General features: G+C 40.9%; 1 protein-coding gene across 1 annotated transcript; it reads right to left on the bottom strand.

Moving 5' to 3' along the window:
- Positions 1-5,818: 5,818 nt before the first annotated feature.
- Positions 5,819-19,947, bottom strand: LOC115580882 (C-type lectin domain family 18 member A-like). The gene is made up of 12 exons (XM_030415606.1): positions 19,618-19,947; positions 18,515-18,606; positions 13,393-13,626; positions 13,199-13,296; positions 12,176-12,297; positions 11,229-11,336; positions 11,020-11,112; positions 10,418-10,524; positions 10,157-10,286; positions 9,907-10,003; positions 9,344-9,435; positions 5,819-6,056 (listed from the first exon to the last, which is right to left on the bottom strand). Exons 1-12 carry the CDS (start codon positions 19,739-19,741, stop codon positions 6,019-6,021), a joined length of 1,335 nt encoding a protein of 444 aa, XP_030271466.1. The 5' UTR covers positions 19,742-19,947; the 3' UTR covers positions 5,819-6,018.
- Between the last annotated feature and the right edge of the window lie 275 nt (positions 19,948-20,222).

Below are 20,222 nucleotides of genomic sequence, written 5' to 3'. Positions count from 1 at the left end.
TTCTTTTTTTATATATATAATTTCCTTAAACCGCTGGGTATTGTGGTTAGTTGGGACCATTACTTAAACTGTTAATAGAGAACATATTTGATTTGACTTTTCATTCTAGAGTAAATACGGATTGCAGTGTAATAGCTGTAGGAGAAAGGCACCAGCCGTGTAAAGATTAGTCCCTTATGAACCAACCGCGGCAAATCACAGCACGAAAGAAGTGGGTCATTGGCCATTGTGCAACCGAAACAGGAAGAGGCATTGTTTTCCCTGGCTGCTATCCCCAAGTAACCGTGGAACAACTGGAATAACTGAGGAAACTCTGAACTGCAAAAAAAGGATAACCTGGTGTAAAGGGAGAGTGATTGAACCCTAGGGAGAAGAGACAGGCATTAACTCAGTGGAGAGTGCTGGTGTTGTGTCAAAGTCTGTTCCCTCGCTAATGCGTTCCCCCTCGCCACCAGGACTCAAGACAGTTTAAAACTTGCCTACTTATTATTACAATTGAGTGATTTCTTCGGCCTTTTAATACTACTGAGGTCCTGGGTTCAAATTTGGATTCCAAAGATTGTTTTTTGCTTTGGACAGTAGCTAGTGGTAGCCACGATGCTAACACTGTCTTCTAGACAGTGCCGCCGGCTGCAAAACCTCAGGCAAACACTATTGAAAAGGTGGACAGGTGTTCAAACATGATGTTTTGGATTGAGGTCTATCAGACGTGTTAGTTAGATAAATTCAGCCCTGGTTTTGGTCTTTGGCAGTGGACTGCTAGTTAGAAAACAAACAATCTCCTTGCTGTCAGTGGAAAAAAAACAGAGTTACTATTCAAATTGATGAAAGTTCTGAGTCATCCAGGTCATGGTAATTCTAAGTGCTGTATCGTAGGCAACTGGACTTGTTTCAGTTCAGACAGTTCAGAAGCAAGCCCAGTTGCCTACGATACAGCACTGAGAGTTGCTATTCAAGGACTGAGAATGGCAAAGGTTTTACACTTTTCACACAAAATACAGCATGTGAAAGAAAAAAAGAGGTGCCAGTGTACTCCAATAGAAATCCATCAGCTGGCCAACTTCTCCCTCTAGTTTTTTCTTTTATTCTTGATATAACTGTTCGTTACACAAACTATTTCCATTCTGAGTTCTGCTGGCTTGTATGCTCCTCATGTGATGTCATAGTGTATGTTATGTATCCTTGTATTTAGGGTCCAAGAGGTTGAATAAATCAAACTGACCCAACTTGACTTGTATGCATGCTAACAAGTGACAGCATTTCCCAAAAAACGGATAATAGGGGTAAAATGAAATGACTCATTTTCAGCATGCAGTGTTTTTCGATCATAAAGCTGAAGTCAGAATGGTTAACGAAGGAGATATTCAATTCCCAAACCACACATTTGCTCACTGAGCATCGTGCATTGCCTAATAAGGCTGGAAATCCTTTCATTCATTTAAATGTATACACGTATTTCAAATAAGTGTAACAGAAATTTCTCAGATTGTAAAAAAAACCTAAAGAGGACAGAGTAAGCGTCCGAATAAGCGGTGGAAGTAAAGATAGACAATGTTTTGGAGGAAAGGTGGCTGCAGAATAAACGAGGCGTTCAAGAGGTGTCTGAGGAGAATCTCTGAGTGATCGTCAGCGCGCTGAGTGATTATCAGCCGTGTTGCTTAAAACAAGCGTATCTGACTCAATGAGCTTCTTCTCAGCTCGAGGCTCTCGGCGCCCCACGGCATACATCAACTTTACTCACAGCTCAGTAGCGAGAGCACTTTGGAAACTCTTTACCCTCCATCGTGACTCGTGCCTCAGCGGCCAGATAAACACCCGGAGGAGACTGTCTGGTACCATAAACACAAGCAAAGAGTTTAACCATGATGGATGGTGGTGGAGAGTTTCTCCACTCTGTGCAGGAACTCTGTCCCCCCAACTCAAATGTTTAGGCATTTTCAAATCAATAACTTGTGTTTCTGAGTCTGTGTACATATTGTTTTGGAAAAAACCTCTTGAGTTGTTTAATACAAACTGCATCTACCCCCCCCCCCCCCCCGCCCCAAAAAGAATCAGGTCTGAAAGGCAAAAGATAGTTTAGGAGGATTAAATGTGCTTTGTAAAAGCAAAATACAGTGACTAATGGGCGTGTGTATGTGTGTGTGTATGTGTGCCTTGGTATTGCTTAATGTGTGTGTTTAGAGAACAGCCTTGGGTCTTTAAGATGGCGCTGTTCTGCTGCTCCCACTTTAATTGGCTGCTGGCCCCTCAGCCTCGCCTGAATGGAGAGTCATTTAGGGACCTTTCACTCTCACAGAGGATTGTCGGTTGCCGCTGCAGGAGAAATTGCATTCCTGTTTCCATACAATGGCTGGTCTGAGTCGAGGATGGGGCAAGAGTATCACTGTCATTATCATGACAATGGAAGCTAATTCCACTGCCACTAGCGCCATTCTGAAACCCTCTGCAGCACCAGCTTATCAGGGGGCACCATGAGACCAGCAGGAAGCAGCGCGAGCACCGCGTCTGAGAGACGAAGATTCACACACAGCCAGTAGACACTCTCAGACACACACACACTCACAAACACATTCAGGACACACTTTGTTTAGAGAGGCTGCCATGAACCAACACATCAGCAAAAAAGTTTAGAATACAGCACATCTCACTTAGTGACACACAGCGTGGCCAAATAATAACGGTTGTCCCACATCAAAATGAAATAAATGTAAAAAAATATATATCTACTATCCCAGTGACCAGTCATAACAAATGCATGTAGTGCAGCGAGAAATTGTTCAGACCAACAGAAATGTGTTTCATATTCTGGTAGAGGCCCAGAACTTTCCAAAGGATACCAAATATATCAGCGGCAGATTTTGTACACGTTGATGAGTCTTGGGTTTGAAACGTTTTACTCAATGTAAACATCACACATTCAGAAAACAAATTTAATAAAGTCAGACAGAGAAGCAGGAAATGCATTTGACTACTACTAAAGAATCGTTCAACATTTAGATGCATGTTTGCTTTCATGGTGAGCGTCAGATGAGAAGACTGACCTGTCTGTGGAAAAAGCTTGAGCCTGGAGACGGTTAGCTTAGCTTAGCTTAGCTTAGCATAAAGACCGGAAACAGGGTGAAACCCTTGGCTGTTAGCTGGTAGAAACAGTCCAGTACATAATCCCTATAAGACCACAAATGATAGTTTTTACAATTTCTATAATGACACTCTTCGCCAAAATGAGTGTGCACATTCTGTATGAATTAATAAACGGGTCAAATGGATGAAAGATCAACTTTTCCAATCGTTGGAATACAAAATTATTTGCCACTAGGGCAAGACCCTGACAACAAGTTGATGAGACATTATACTGAACAATATGCCCATGAAAAATCTGATTTTCAAATGCACCGGTCCAGTTTGTATCAGCGTGCGCTCTGACAATGACTGTTACTATCTGTTGCTCTGACCTCATTCTTTATGTGCATATTTTTCCAGCTGTATGAAGACGATCCTTGCTGTAGGTGAATGCTACGGTCAAATGAAATATAACATAGTTTACAATTACATTTCTACTGAGCTTTTGACTGCATGTTAAGGTAAACAGCTGTATGAGGTGAAAAAAAATGTAACCAATTTATACCTGAGCTCCAGTATTGTTTTTACCTTTACTTTAATTCTCGACGTTATTGTTCTGTTATTACGTGTTGTCTGCTCTGGAGTCAGTAACTCGTGACCTCTACATGCAGACAGATTCAGTTTCCTCGCTGGCTGCTGAGTCACTGTGTTAGCGAGCGCTGTGGGCGATTTAGAAACACCTTGAGGAATCTGTTTGTTGAACTGACGTACGTTATTCTGACAGATGTCATGTGAATCTACCGCCTCCCCTTCAGCTTCAGATTTTACCTCAGACTGAAGGCATCCTCAACGTACCTGATGCAAAAGACCCTGTGATCTTATTAGTATGCACGTGCTCTGATATACATTTTGCATTTCCACTGCAAAAGATTGTAAAAAACATTTTGAGAGAGGCGTCACTGTGACAGGAACATTCGCTGTCCATGGTGCTGAATCAATCTGTCAACATACAGAATTTTCCTTCCACAGTTTTTAATTATTATTTGGACATGGATTTAGAAACACTAAAGTTATTTGAATCAAAGAAGAGGGAATTTTATTCTTTTTTTGTAAAATCACTCACGCAGTTTCCTTTTTGTTATTTCCAAATCATTGTACAAGTGAATACAGGAGCCACGGTGTCATGGTTCAGCCGTGGCAGTCGAGGATTTTGTTGTTTTCTCCCCTTGTCTGTGTCCCCCTCCTGTCTCCCTCTCCTGCTCCTCCCTATGTGTCTGTGTCCATGGGCGTGACTGCTGCAGCGGGAGAGACGCACCTGCGTGACATCATCTCATTTAAACCCGTGCTCTACTCTTGAGAGTTTTTTTTTTTTGCTATCTGTGTATTTCTAGTGTTGCTGAGCTCTGTTATGTGCTTTTTCTCCACCTGCTCACCTGTGTGTTTCACCTCCTCTCATCCGGACCACTCAACCTGTCTGCCTGTCCTCCTCTCTCTCGAACACCCCAGCTTTTGTTGTAAATAATTACCTTTGAACTGTTGTACTGCCTCCGGCCTCTGCATTCGGCGCCAACAAAAAACTCCATCCGAACACACAGCTTCGCATGGAAATATTTGCAGAGTGGCAGTCAGAAAAATGATTTGAGGAAACCTTTTGTGCCATTTCTTTGAATCAAACTTTTAAATCCCATTTTGCTGTCAACTTCGTCTAATTATAAAGCTGTAGGTGGTCAGTCACTATATAAAACGCTATACTGTGTTACTCACTGAATGTCTATTTTTCTTCTCTCTGGTGCCTGTGAGATATATATATATATATACATATATATATATATATATATATATACACATATATATACTGGTATGACAGGTAGCACAGGTGACAAAACACTTATCTCTTGAAGAATACTTCACCTGCTCTTCAAACTAAATTCCATATCCTGTTGTAACTACTCCTATCCGTTCTCCTCTTTTCTCATCTTTAAAAATACATTTCCTCATTTTTGTCTTTTGCAGGATTATCTGAAGGTCAAGGGAATATTTTTCTGGGGGTCAGACCGTTATTAGAGGTGCTGAGGGTCTTAGAGTGTCAAGTAAATAGATTAAGAGTCGGCAGCCCTGCTACCAGCTCTGTGAGTCTGCTGCGTAATACCTTTCGGCAGTGCTTTGAGCTAAATGCTAACATCAGCATGCTCATAATGACAGTGCTAACATGCTGGTGTGAAAAAGGTTGAGGTTGCAGGTTACAGCTGAGGTTGATGGGAACATTATAAAGTGTGTTAGTTTTGTAATTTCCTGTTTTATGTTCAAAACCTCTCCTTGGGTGTCATTTTTTAAATTCCACTTCCTGTCTTTGTCTCTTTCCTGCACTTTTTCTGTCTACACCTGTGTTAAATTTGTTGATTAGCCCCCCATGTGTTTAAGTCTGCTATCCTGCTTTTATGTACCAAGAACATACAGGCTCTTTGCTTTAGAGTTGTATATGTTTCTTAACGTTATTTGTCCTGTCACCACTGTTATTGGACCAACGATGCAGTTTGAAGGCAGCCCACAGTCATCACCTCAGGAGTACTTCTCTTTCCTTTCTCACTCCTTCGAGCAGCATCGGGAGAACTCAAACACCCTTTAATGATGGCAGACTAAATCAATTTGGAGGTCACACGAGGCCGGAGGATGGAGCGATACAAGAGAAACGAGCAGAGATGTGCGACAGTGAATGGCAGCCTTTTCATTCGAACTGAAGCAGATCACTCACGAGACATTTGCAGGGAATGCAACAGTTTGATTTAATGATGAAACACATAAAACATTTAACAAAACAACATGTACAGTATATACAGTACATCTAAACTACATGGGTCCATTGGCATTGGATGATTGACAACACATTGATGACACATTGACAGCAACAACCACGACCACTGTCACAACCAACATGTGATGCAAACTTCATGAACAGTTTCACCTGCCGTCCTCCCACCGGGCGATGTGCTCTGCAGCTGTGAAATTCACACAAACACACACACATGACATAAACAATGCACATGCACAGATAATTTCGAAATCGTGTTATGGGCTGATAATACGATTCGATGGCACGAAGCTAAATTGACTGAGCAAGCGCAGCGTTTACGCACTCTGATGCAGCAGGTAGCGGTATGCTGCTTTAAAAACAAGAATTGTAGGAGAAGTGCAGAATTTTGTGGCATCTAGCGGTGAGGGTGCAGAACACAACCAGCTTAATACCCCTCATCTCAACACCAACACAAAAAAACAAGAGCGCTAAGGTCCCTCGAGAGTCAGTGTTTGGTTTATCCATTTTGGGCTGCTGTTGAAATATGGCAGATCCACTCCCTCGGCAGATAGAATTCACTCTAAGCTAACAAACACACAACTATTCTTCGTCTCAGGCAATTATGCACGAATGAAAACATCATTTTGGATACTCCATTTCTGCCAATAGGTCCTCAAATCCTACATACTGCACCTTTAAACTACAAAAATGAAATAATCCATATTGTGCATCCCTCCACATATGTACAAAATGAAGCCTGTTCAGCAAAAATCACTGTAAACAATGGACGGACAGTGACCTGTGTAGAAAATGTATTTTGTGTCATAAAATCTGCAGTAATTCTTGAATTAAACGCAAACCAGACTGTTAATAAATTGTTAACAATGTTCAACACGACATGCGAGACAAACAACTGAAGACTCCCTTTTCATGCAGATGGGAACACATAAGGCACAGACAGTACTCTGGAGAAACAAAGCTTAATGTCTGCCTCAGGCTGTGTGATATCCACTTATCACTTTATTACCAATTAACACAAAAGCAGCAATGAAGGCTGGAAATTACTCTGACGGGAGGGAGGGATCTGCACGCTTTTAATCAGCTGAATTTATGCATTTCACTCTGTTGCTTCAGTAGAAATGTGCTTTTATTTAAAAGGAAGGGTGAGAAAATGACTGAGGAATATTCACATTTAGATTTGTTAATGAGTTCTATTTTACTGTGGTTTAACTACTGCTCTATAAACCCACCCTCCAGCCCTGTCTGGATCATGATCTACTAGTCCTGTTTTACGCCAACATAAACTACAAAGAGACGTTAAAGAGAGTTTAAAAAAGCAGGTTGTTTAAAAACGTTGCCCGAGCAACTCTGACCACATTCAGAGCCGATCGCTCTGCGAGATCAATACCAGATTATGCTTGCAAAGACACAATCAAGCGGGCAAAACTAAACATCTGCCGCCACCTCGTTCCTAACGATCAATCTAAGTGGTATGTGTGTGTCCAAACACCGCCAGCCTTTGTGTAGCTGACGTATATTGATCGTTCAAGGGCTCTTGATGGTGGGCGCTCTGAGTGCCATTGATTTAAACTGAGTGCCATGTTTACATGTATAGGCAGGATCACACACACACAGAGGCTTCGGTGTTGTGTTCGCTTCATTCATGGGCCCACTGGATTAACATTTTACACTCCACCCTGCTGTGATTATCAGCGACAGAGGCTGTGAAATGGGTAAAGCTAATTATCTGGACACAGTAGAACACAGCAGGTACTGAAAGTGATGGTAATAATCCTAAAGTGCAGCCATTTTTAAATTTGAACCTTTCAAACACAACGAAATGTGTAAAGCTCCATGAAGTGATATTTTTCATAATAAAGGCTCAAACATATCACTCTGTGTAGTGTTCAAGGCTCTGTTGTAGAGCAGAACTAACCACCTGTTAGCTTGCAGATCTAAGCCAATTTCAGCCACTGTTTTAGTTTTCTGGTACTCACATTTAGTTGATGAGTCTGACACATATCGCTCTCATAAGAAAATAAAACCTTGAAAAACCATTTCCAGTAAACAAACATCCATTATGTCTCGCAGGAAGATGGTGGACCGGGGAGCTCACTTGGCTCATGAGCCAAAAATGTGCCCAGTATTCTCTACACTGTGATCTCTGATAAACGTATAAAAGTGCTCTAAAGTATTATTTAGAGATATAATATGTAACAAATATGCATTTAAATTGTCCTGGTTTTGGTTTTCATTTTAGATGTTTCCTGTTTTATTTTGTAGAATTCATCCTCGTGTCTTGTTGTGTCTTTCCACTTCCTGTCTTTGTTTCTTTCCTACTGTGTTTTCTGTGTACACCTGTGTTTCGTTTGTTAATTAGTCCCTGTGTATTTATGCCTGTGTTCTTTCCTTACCCAACGTCAGTCCTGCGGTCTCTGTTTCTCCGGTCCTGTTTTGTTCTTGGTGTCCTCTATGTGTTTGTTCCCCACGCTTTACTTGGTTTGTACTTCATCTGGTTTATGTTTTGTATCTCCTTGATTCTTGTTTTTTATTTCCTTCTGCCTGCACCTCCACTGCTCGAGTCAGGTTCATACACAGGAGTTAATGCACTTTCAATGCCAAAAGTTAAAAGTGATCTCTGAGCTCTCCTCCCATCAGTATACAAGTAGAGTACAATCTGAGTGTTTATATAAGTTCTGCACCTGACTCTCTCCTCTGATCAGCTGAGCTACAGTATTAAACTTGCAGTCATTAGTTGTATCGTCATGCTTGGGGAAAAAGTAGACAATTGTTTTCTTGAGAAGTTGATGGTATATCGAGTCTGTGTTCCTATTTGTCTGAATGGTAACAGACAGGCAACAGGCCGACTCTTGATGCAGTGATCATGCTGTTACAAAAGTATGGATGTAAAGCTGGTCGCACAACAGTCGAGGAATTCTCTGCACTGGTGGCCGGATCCTGTTCCACATACCACTGGGGAGATATGTTCCCAATAATAAGTTACTATTTAGAAACAAGCATCTAAAAAGTGTACTTTTAAGGTTTCTTTTCCTCTGGGGATGTAAACCACCATCTGAAAATACCCCAAAAAGCAAAGAAAATGAGGGTCTGTGGTGTGTTTTGTTGTTGTTGTTTTGTTTTGCTGTTGTTGTTTTGCACTGACAGACAGTAGCATGCCACATTTCAGCCTCCCTTGCATGTCCTTTGTGGACATGTTGCTAGATTAGAAGAAATGCAGCCACCACATCTTAAAATGTGTGTAGTTTTCAAAGTCAAGAGTAAAACCTATTTGGTTTTATGCCCAAAGTATGTCAGCATTTCCTATAATTGCCTATATTCCTCACACCACAGTTGTAGGGGTGACACAGTTGCACAGTGGTTAGCACTGCTGCCTCCCAGCAGGAGGATCACATTGGAACATTGGATGGTCATTTTTGCGAAACATCCACCCCCTCAACACTTTCATCCACCCGCTCACAGAGGGAGACTCACCATGCTGGCAGATGTATCGGTTGTGTGTTTTACAGCGCTGATCGTTCCAGTTAAAGGCACTCGATGCCTGCAGCTCCACACAGTTTCCAAAGCTGGGCAGAGAGAAAGAAGGAGGAGGTCAAAAGAACTTTTTCAGAGCAGTTCTTTTTGTAATTTTGTATAAATCAATGTGAAATTGGTTTCATGACTTCAATGACTAAATGATTAAAACTTGCTATTACTGGTATAAAAGATAGATAGATAGATAGATAGATAGATAGATAGATAGATAGATAGATAGATAGATAGATAGATAGATAGATAGATAGATAGATAGATAAGAGAACCTGAGTGAGGAGACACAGAAAGACAGAGACATCTAGTGGTCAGGGTGAAGGTTGCACTGTCTTTGTTAGTTCATACATAATGACCAAATTATAACACTCTCTTGAAATGATCTTAGCCTGCAGCTGCACCAAATAAGTCTTTTTTACCTTTCAGATGATCTCCTTTTAGTTTTTCTGTTTTTTTTTTTTTTAGCTCTACTGCAGCAGCCAGTGTCTGTTAGTGAATGTGTCTCTTACCCTTGGTTGTCAGGTTGCCCGAAGGCAAAGCTGCTGAATCGAGGGTTCTCTCCTGTGTCCCAGCGAAACAAGTCTTTCAGAGGCTTATATGTCAAACCTGTGGAGCAAAAACATTGCTGTTTTATCCATGCAGCATCACCACAGCCTCCACCTGCCAGTACATCTTGACAAAACTACGACAGAGTCTGCCACTGTTGGAAAACATTACGATATTTTAACATTTATTAGGATGACCAGGATGAAAAACCACCTATCCAGAAGTTTCGAGTCTCAAAGTCAGTGTTGGTGACCTCGTTGTTTGTCTCCAGTTGACTGAGGTAAAAGGCCAGGATGTCCTGAACCTTCTGATTGTGGATGTGAGCTAGAATACCCCCTCGTTCCTGGTGGTCGAAACAAGAGAAAAAGCCCACACTGAAAGCAGAATTCAAGTCTATATGTGGATCTATATGCTGTACTGTGGATTCGGAGCTTGTTTCACTCTCTCAGTGGGCAACACACACCTGCCTCTCACCTGACAGCGACTCTTGGCTCCGTAGTAGGTGTCAGCTTCTGAAGACACCATGAAGCAGTCGTCATCTACCATCACATCACAGCTATGGAAGGGAAACTGCACTTTCTCTGTCGGGACACAGGAGACAAAAATACGCTTAAAAATGAACAGTGATGTCACTGACCATGCATCATAGCTCAGCTTCAATGAACAGACGAACTGTAATCTTTTAAGCCAGTGCAATTGGAAATGTGGATAAAATCTGCAGAATAACTGTATCTTCGGGAGATTAACAAAGAAACCAAAATCCACTTGCAGGAAACAATTGACAATATGAATGAACTGAGATACCTTTAGACAGCTGACACTACGTAATTAGGTTTCAGCACTGCGCCACTTCATCTTGATATACACTGTAAATCTCATCAACATGATTTCACCGCATTTTCATCACACCACCACACCACACTTCCTTATGATAAATACAAGAATTCAGCAGCAACCAGATGGATTTTCGTCACTATGTGTGCTTGATTTAGAATTTTAATCTAGTCTTTCTCTCAGAATACACATTGCTGAGGTGCATGAAAAACACAAAGATTCATAAAGTGCATTGCACTCACCTGCACACTCAGCACCGCCAAAGCCAACATCACACACGCAAGAGCATTCTTCTTCTTTGAAACGACCGTGTACACACTGCACACTGCACCGGACTGAAAAACACGCATAGTGACAGTAAAATCTGCCTCTCTACTTTGAACATTATGATATTTAAATATGAGGCTTGATACTAATATGTGCTGTAGGTGTTTGCGGTGATGAGCGGTACCTTGGCAGAGGCGTCCGGTGAAGCCAGGGTCACACCTGCACTTGCAGGACGAGACGTTAAGATGGCCGTGCTGACCACAGCTCATACGACACGGATTCTTTGGGATCTCTGATAAACAAATGTGCATGCACACCAGCAAACACACACACATGAACACACACAGACATAAACCTTTCCAAATTAACACCTGGAAATTGTACATCTGATGTCTGATGTTTCTAATGTTCTTTATCAATTCCTTATTTTCTTGTGAATTTAATAGAATGCAGGCGTATTAAGGTGGTTGTTATCTATGAGTGAGCACAACTTGATGTAGTCCTAAATAAAAAATCTTAATCTAGCAGATTCAAATATGTTTTACTGGATATTGGATCAGGTCTGTTTAAATTAAAGGGGACTGTTGGGCCTTGGCAGAGGTATGCGCTCTCTTGGAAACCACTCTAGTTATTGTCATTAGTTTCTCTGTATTGCACTTAACAAAAAAACAGTGCCGTGAAGTGCTTTACAAGAAGCACAGACATACACCAATACAAATTATATGGATATACAGGCTGGGATAAGGGATGAAAGAGGAAGAACATGTATAACAATTGATTAATAAAAACATGTAAACACCAAGGATAAATGTAAAAACATTTTACAAATTAAAATATAGCAGTGCAAGTACGATGTAACTCCAAAAAGAAATAATAACCTAAACATTTAACACTGATTTTGTAAGTTTTCAAAAGTAGTTCAAAAGTGAAAACAGTGAAAAGATTTTATGTGCAGAACGCAGTAGTAGCGGATCTATTACAAAGACAATGACATGTGTGTCTGTTTCAATATCTCATGTGGAATGCACCAATGAAACATGTTTATTTCTATGCTCCCTCAGAAAGATGTCACGTGAGCGTCCAATAACTGCAACATTTGTTTCGCTTCCGATACGTGTCTATTAGTCTCACCGCATAATCCACCCACATGGTCCCACAGTCTGAAGCAGCCCGACATGGAAGAGGTGCAGAGAGAGCAGTACAGCCCTGTCTTATAGGGCACCACCAGCCGACCGTTCACCTCCCAGTTACCCCTGCAGCGACACAAATACATACAGCAGAACACAGACAAAACAATCGAACAAGATCTGGAGTAATGGCAGGGCGGCTAATACCATATTAATGTTTTAATACATTTCAAATAAAATCTCCACATAGAACTTGACTTTACAATAATCACACTCCGAGACCTGCATACAGTTTTGCATAATCTTTGTATTTATACTGAACTGGGGTAGAATAAGGTAAATACTAATAGTTCAAAGATGATTTACTCTTTTTCTCAGGATGCAGGGAATTACAACCTTGCATATACACACAACACATATACAGTGAGTGTTGAGCGATTTGTTAGCTAAAGATTAAACTGTTTGTATTTTATACAGAAGGAAGTATTTTATTCTCAAATAAATGTATGAGGGCGACATTAAAAAAGGGAAGTATAATTAACATTAAAAGTGTATTTAATTTCACAACTTGAACTGCTGGACACGAGATGTCACTTGACTCTAAAGCCAGTTTTCAGTGCATGTGACCCGAAGGCTTTAAGTTTCACATCACACTTGCGTATGCTGAATGATGGACCAGGATTGGCCCCCAAACTATTCATGGTGTCACCAGGTGGTTGCCGTGTTGTGATCACCAATCGCTATAAATTCTGCACAACAGCATTGTCCACATCACACATCCACATCATTATGATGATTGGTCAAAAATTGAAGGAAAGTTGCAGTGATTGAACAAAAAATGAATAATCATGCAGAATTCAAAAGGGTCAGCGAATGCAACATTATAACCTTCTGGACTGTCAAACTCACACACACATCATTCTACTCAGAAAAGGTCAACATTCAAATATAGCAACAAGAAGAAAAATACATTTTTGACTAGAGGGGACATTTGGATTTTGGATTATAAAAAGTTCGTAATTGTTACCCAGGGAAATATGCACAGACAAACATCTCCCAGAGGTCTCCTCCTCTCAGACACAGCTGGCTGGCACAGCCCACGTGACTCGATGTGGCCCACACCAACTACACAACAATGCACACACATCAGCACACACATATAAATATCTCCGTAAACTCCGCATAAACACAGGTACAGTGTGTATCTGCTTGTTGATATACCTGTGTATAGTGCTGACAGGAGGCGTTCTCTCTACATTTCCCAGTCGAGTAGATAAAATCTTCCCCCTCCTCAAACCAAGAGTCAATGATGTCGGAAAAAGAGGCGTCACCGTGAGCAGACAGATGTGCGTTCCAGCCTATGTGACCGAACGATGAGGAGTGCTGAGGGGGGACGTCTGTGTGACACGAGGCCGCCCGCTCCTTTGCAACTAAGGCCAACTTCTCATTCCACTCCTGCAGAGAGAAAAATAATGATACTAAAGCTTTAGTTTTTAACAACTAACAAATTAAATATAATATTGTTCCACATATTAAGGAATTCTCCGGCAGTTTCTAACACACACGCAGGGCCTGCTTAATAGCACAATAACTGTAGTCATAAGACGCTAACGTTAAATAAATACTCATAATTGGGATCCATTGAACCCCTATTGATTTCCTCCTTGTCAGTTTATATTAAATTATATTCATTGTGTACAGTTCTGTCAGATTTGACCGCAGACGACCTTGTCACTGGTCCAACAACAGCCCACAAAACTTTTCCTGCATGTCCAACACGAGGGAAGCACTTAGATACTGTGTGAATAATGAAAACATGAATTAGCAATTATATCAATAATTACCAACAGAACATTTTCATCACCACATCATTTAATGATAACAATATGTTATTGGGATCCGTCGTACTCGGAGCTTAAAGCACCTTAAACTTGAAGCAGAGGTCATCTTGTACCTTACAGTCTGATTAAAAGTGGATGAAAGAAAAACTATTCGGCATGAAGGTCATCGTTAATAGTGCGTACGTGATTTGCTTTACCTGCTTAGTCCTTTTCAGGGAGCGGGCACCAAGACACTGTGGGCGAGCCGCCAGTCCATGTCAGGGCCAACAAACACAGACTGACACTCCTTGTGTGCTACACTTGTATAAACACTTCACTTGGTGGCACATTTTCCAAGATTTGCGGTGGCTCATTCAAATAAACAATACAAACTTTCCACAATCACTCTGCCATGTTAACTGTCATACAAACATCGCTTCAGGTTCTCTTGCTGTATGAAGAGGCAACAACAAAGAAACCAAGTTACAGGTTTCAGAATAAATAATGGATCCACATCATATCTATCCAATATTTATTCTTTATTATTGCACTATTTCTACTGCTTCTCTGCACTGCTGATACAATACACAGAACAACTGACTTAAATACAGACTCTTAGGTGTAAACTTATTATGATGTTGGCCGTTGGTGTTTTCAATATACTGTACGAACAACTACTTTCTTTGCACGTGCTGTACATGTACATTACTGTGCTGCATTGTTTTGAATTCTTTATTCTTTACCTTTAACTTATTTGTTCAGGTCTTGCTGTCCTTGTTTCTGGCTGTATGTGTGATTCGGTGTACTTCACTGAGTGTAATGTAAACTGGAGTCGAATTCAAATTACAGATTCAAGCTCTGTAATAAAAAAAACCTCACAAGTCAGTTAAACAAAAGAAATGATGGAAGGTGAGTGGTCAGTTTCAAACCCATGGTATTATATTTGGAAAATTGTTATTACTGTTCCCAATCCCAGTGACACTCTTTTTCCGAAATTGGTGTTTTGTGCGATATGGCGCCCCCCACAGTTACTGAGTGCAACACCACTGTCATAAATATAAATCCCAGGCAACAACTTTTCAGGCATAATGTAGGTGCTGAATACAAACAAAAGTCATTGCATCATGGCAATGATTTGTTGATAACTTGAGGTAAACATGTGTGTAACGCTGTGATCCCACCCTCTCACTGAAGTTACATAGTGCAGAAACATGTCATAGAGACACCAGAGACACTGTACCATCAACATGATTTAACACGATTTTTTTTTTTTTTTAATTATAAAAAAAAAAAAAGGTATTTAAATGTTGCTTCAAGATCAGGTGGTGTACACAAATAAAGCTCTTTTACTTAGACGTTTTAGAGACCACTGTAGAATATGTTCACATGTTGTCTATTCTTAGCTGTCTTGCTAATTTAGGTACCAGTTATCCCAAACTGTGGAAATCTAGGGCTGAAAACTAGTCTAACTACTGTAATGATCTGTAAATGTCATGGATTTATCATAAAAAAAGGTTTATTTACTGCTTATAAACCCATTATAAATGGTGCATTATTAGAAAGTGGTACGTTCTCTTGATAAATTAAACTCTCTCTTTAGGTCTTCTTTCAGTTCCCTGTAATCTAAGACAATTCATATTCCTAAATCATGTTCCACTGTGTTAGAGATGGTACATCCACAGAGTCTAGTCAAACGTCTTTTCACCAACTGTTTCTGTGTGGTTAGACAGAGTTCGGGAGGTATGACACTGATGTGCTGTGTAGAAAGGCGGAGAGTTCATTGTTCACTCTGCTCTCTGATGTCACACTTTGATGCCACCAGAGGAGTTTGGGGTCACCGGGCAATATTTCATCCAAGACGTTTCATTTTAAAGCATGTCATGGCGCATCAGCTGTGGGACTCGAATGTCTCGCTGAGACAGATGTGTGTTTTTAAAACTCTGCTTTGTCTTCTTTGTGTCACCATCAACAACTGCTATATTGTCGCATGCGGAATTAGATAAATTATTAAAGCTCCGTATTTGGCTTTTGTGCTATTTTATTGTGTGGAAATAAAGTGTCGGAGCCTGTGAAGTTCTGAGAGAGATGAATGAAATACAAGATATATGATTTACATATCAAAAGTCAATATGTGAACTCTGAAAGCGATGGCGTGACCTCAACTTCTTAGCCTTCAAAAAAACCCTCTGCCGGGGCAAAGAAAGGAGCATCATTCATTCCTAAAATATTATTATTTTATCTCTGCCTGAAAGCAAAGCCTAAAGGACTATATTATAATCACTTCAACACAATCTCACCACAATGCTCACTGGTTGGTTCCTTCATGGAAAAAAAAGCCCCTTATTCAGATATTCACAAACAGAGCCACAGCCTTGAGCCTTTTAACGTTTATCAGTAAAGCTCTTTAATATGCCTCTTCAGCTCGGCAAAGCTTCCTCTGAGGGTTTTCACAGGGAAATTACCTGTAATACCAGAGTTGTGAATGCAGGATGATTATCCACATCCTCCTTTTCTCATTACCGCCCTTATCAGTTGAGAACAGTTCTGCGAGGCTGAAGAGCAGTCAAAGAAAAGAGGGCTCGGTCTGCGCTTGTGGCTCCGAGGATGTAATCTATGACAAAGTGACAGTTTGCCCTGGCACACATCTCATATTAGACCCCGGAGGATATCTGGAGCATTGTGAATTTCATAATCCGTCGTTACCTCACGGTCATAATCACACGCCGGCGAGACAGTCGCAGAGATAAGAGCTGTACGGCGGGGCAAAAGATGGTAGACGATAGGGAGAGGATTTAGCTGGAGTGTTTTGAAGAAAGTCGGATTAGAAAAAAACCTGAGTGAAAAACTATTATTAAGAATTGCTGCACTCTCAGCAACACCTCACCACGACCTTTTTACTGTGTTTATCACCCCGTCTCTGCCCCTTAAAGAGCCCCCAGGACAAGTTTCAAGAAATCCTGTACACACGTATATTACACTAAGATCAACAGAAAAGTCTTGTGGTGTCATCACGTAAACCCTAAAGGAATCATTTTTAATTCAGTGAAAAATGTAACAGGAAGTCGTTGTCACTCGACTGTACATGGTTGAATCTGCTCTAAACTTCAAACATTTCCCAGGGGTCCTGGCCTGAGAACACCTACATGCCTACTGGGAGTCATACAGATTAGCAACAGGAAGTAAACCTTTTTCTGACAACCATCATTTCCTTTATATTGCGTTTTCGTGGTGTGGTCTCCCCTCGATACTCTGAACTAATTTGTCCTCCTCTAGCTCCACATAATGGCAGCAGGAAGTCACATTGAACTCTTTTGCACAGAGATGGCGCATGATAATTCAGGAGTGTGTTGAGCGGTTGATGTTTGGCGACATGTGCTGTGGCTGCAGCAAGCCCTCGCGCTCAGGGGGTGTTTGCAGCCATAATTGATTTCAGCCTTGTTCTAACTGTCCACACTATCACTCAGGCTGCAGAAGAGCCGAACAAATGGTGCACTAACACTAGTGTTTCACACTGTTGAGACTTTCAGCACTACAAAAGACGACAGCTTTACTAAAAAGCCTTTTTTTATCCAGCCTTTGTTTGGTGGAATGATAAATATCTCCGGGTGAATTAACTAGCAAATTTGATGGACTAACTATTGCTGCTTTTGCTGTAATTGTGACAAAAGTAAACGACCAAACTCTCAAGCGCCTGTCGTGGTGATCGATGTTGTTGTGGGGGAAATGTAGACATTTTGTTCATCAAGTGCTTTTTGTGCAATACCGAGCTTTGCATGTGATTGTGCTGCTATGGTATCTGCAAAAGTTTGAGAAAACAACGCGAATAAAGAAACTTGAACAACATTCTTGGCTGTTGTTCTCACTGTTGGCCTCTCAGAGCTGCTGGCTCGCATCCAGATCTACACATGGCTGATCATTACTGCCACCATCACCACCATCATTCATGTTTTTTTCCATGGTAGCCGAGAGCTTGATTGAATTCAAAAGCATAAGTTTGTAACATGTGGCCAATATCTTCCTCTTGTGGAAGAAGGAGAGAGTCTACAGTTCAGAACACTAGAGCTGCAACGATTAGTCGATTAAACGAGTCTAAAGAAAATTTGTTGCAACTAATTTGATAATCGACAAATCATTTCAGTCATTTGCTGTTTCCAGCTTCGTAAATGTCTGAATTTTTTGCTTTTCTTTATAATTTATGAAAGTAAATGAAAAGTTTTTGGGTCTTGGACAGTTGGTTGGACAAAAAGAGCAAACTGAAGATGTCACGTTGGGCTCAGGGTAATGAGCTTTCTTCACAATTTCACAGACTAAAGTAACCCTTAAGAGACATTACTGCTGCAGAAAAGGATACAACTTTAAAAAAAACTAACTCAAAACTTTGGTGTGAAAATCAGCATTGTTGATCTTGAACCACATATCATTTTAGATTTTCAGTGGATAAAAGGCCTTAAACTCACACTGACGCCGCAGCGTTCATACCATTCAAACACACACATTAGAGGCGGACAATAGATGCCACAAACCATTTTTTGCATGTTCGCTGCCGTGGGTTGGACTCGGCTGCGCAGCCTATTGTGCTGGGCAACAATCTGTGAGTGCTCCTTCAGCCCGAGCCCTGGAAGAAAAAAAGAAAACAGCAACGCTCATTTAGTATACCTCTTACTGCTGTCGCTATGGCAACCAAATTCAAATGTGTTGGCGGGATGATTTTAAGTGTGTGTGTGTGTGTGTTACAGTTTCACTCACAACTCACCTCAAGAGCCAGTTGGGTTAACACACAAAACTCATCAATGTTTTTACAGTTTCTGTCGTGAACTGAGATCTTAAATCAGATTTAAAATGCCTTCATCAGCTGGTAATGTACAAACACACATTTACAAACATGGGGTGTTTTAAACCTACATCATTATATTCTTTGTTGATAATTCCCCATTAAATAAAAAGTCTCTGGGAAACGACCCTATTCAAACATGCCAGTATAAATACATAAAGGAAAACAATAAAACACAGTTGTAATTATATAAAACTTGCTTTTGCATGAGATGCTATAAATAATTATCAATTAAAAAGGCCCTCTGTTTATATACACATATACTGTAGGTTTATATAGTGCTTATATATAAAGAGGTTAAAGCCACCGTCTTTGGAAGTCTTGGAAGTCATGCTGAATAAACCCCAAAAGCCCTTAATTATTCAGATAAAGGCATATTTTGGATTAACAACATTTTAGATTAGACCTTGATCTGTTTGATCAACAAACACATTCTCAACCTCAAAGTTACTTATTACATCTGAGCACATTTCTAGAGTAGGGTGTCAGCTCCCCCAGAGATGGGTGAAAAAGTTTGTCAAATAACTATCAAAACTGAATTTTGTTAAGATGCCGACAGACTTGAGCAGCACAGCAGACAGTGACAGAGAAATTTGGCTGCTGATGCCCTTCCAGATAGATGTGGGCAGATAAAGACCACTTGAGTCCACAGGACAGCTTCCTGATCCAGCACAGGTTAAAAATATCACTTTCCTCATCACATGCTATCTTGAAAAACACATTTTGTTTTGTGAGCAAGTTAATGTCTGGACTACTGTCCCTCACGGACACCTGACCTGTAATGTGTTTCTTTACCGGCGGTCCTGGAGGACTGGTGCAGGTCCGGTGAGGAGCTGATCCGGTTGGCACAGATAAACAGAGGCAGCAGAGACAGAACGAGCAGCAGATCCAAACACCGTGCAGCAGTGACAGACTCCATTGTGAGCTCCTGAAGAGTCTCTAACAACAGTGGCCGCCTGCTCTCCTCTGCGCTGCCTCCCTGATCCTCTCCTCCCTGATCCTCTCCTCCCCTCCTTTCCACTTCAGCGCAGAGCACACGTCTCAATTCACAGAGGGGGCTGCCTCTCCCTGCACTGTGGAGGGTCGTTCACTTTGTGCAATTTCACTTAATCAGTCTGGAGTCCTGCTCTGTTGGAAAGTCCGTGCTGAAAGACACATTTTCCATTTTGTATCATTCTTGAACATTTTATTGGTTCAGCAGAACACTGAACAAATAAAACAGACCACCCATAAGAAACACAGTCATTAAATGTAGTTTTTAATAACCTTTTCTATTTCACCATTCACACATCTCTCTATAAAAGCAAGGAATATCTGTCTGTGTGTGTTTGTGTGTGTATGTGTGTGTGTGTGTGTGTGTGTGTGTATTCCTCAAATATCTCTGCGGATCAGGATCAGAC

This window comes from Sparus aurata, chromosome 4 (genome assembly GCF_900880675.1).
Source record: "Sparus aurata chromosome 4, fSpaAur1.1, whole genome shotgun sequence".
Lineage (NCBI taxonomy): Eukaryota > Metazoa > Chordata > Actinopteri > Spariformes > Sparidae > Sparus > Sparus aurata.
This window is presented reverse-complemented; position numbering and strand designations above follow the sequence as displayed.

Coding starts and splice junctions, on each gene's coding strand:
- LOC115580882 (XM_030415606.1), bottom strand. CDS start 19,741: ATGGAGTCTGTCACTGCTGCACGGTGTTTGGATCTGCTGCTCGTTCTG. Junction 10,004..10,156: donor GACTCGAAACTTCTGGATAG/GTGGTTTTTCAT, acceptor TTTGCTCCACAG/GTTTGACATATAAGCCTCTG. Junction 9,436..9,906: donor GGGCAACCTGACAACCAAGG/GTAAGAGACACA, acceptor CTCTCTGCCCAG/CTTTGGAAACTGTGTGGAGC.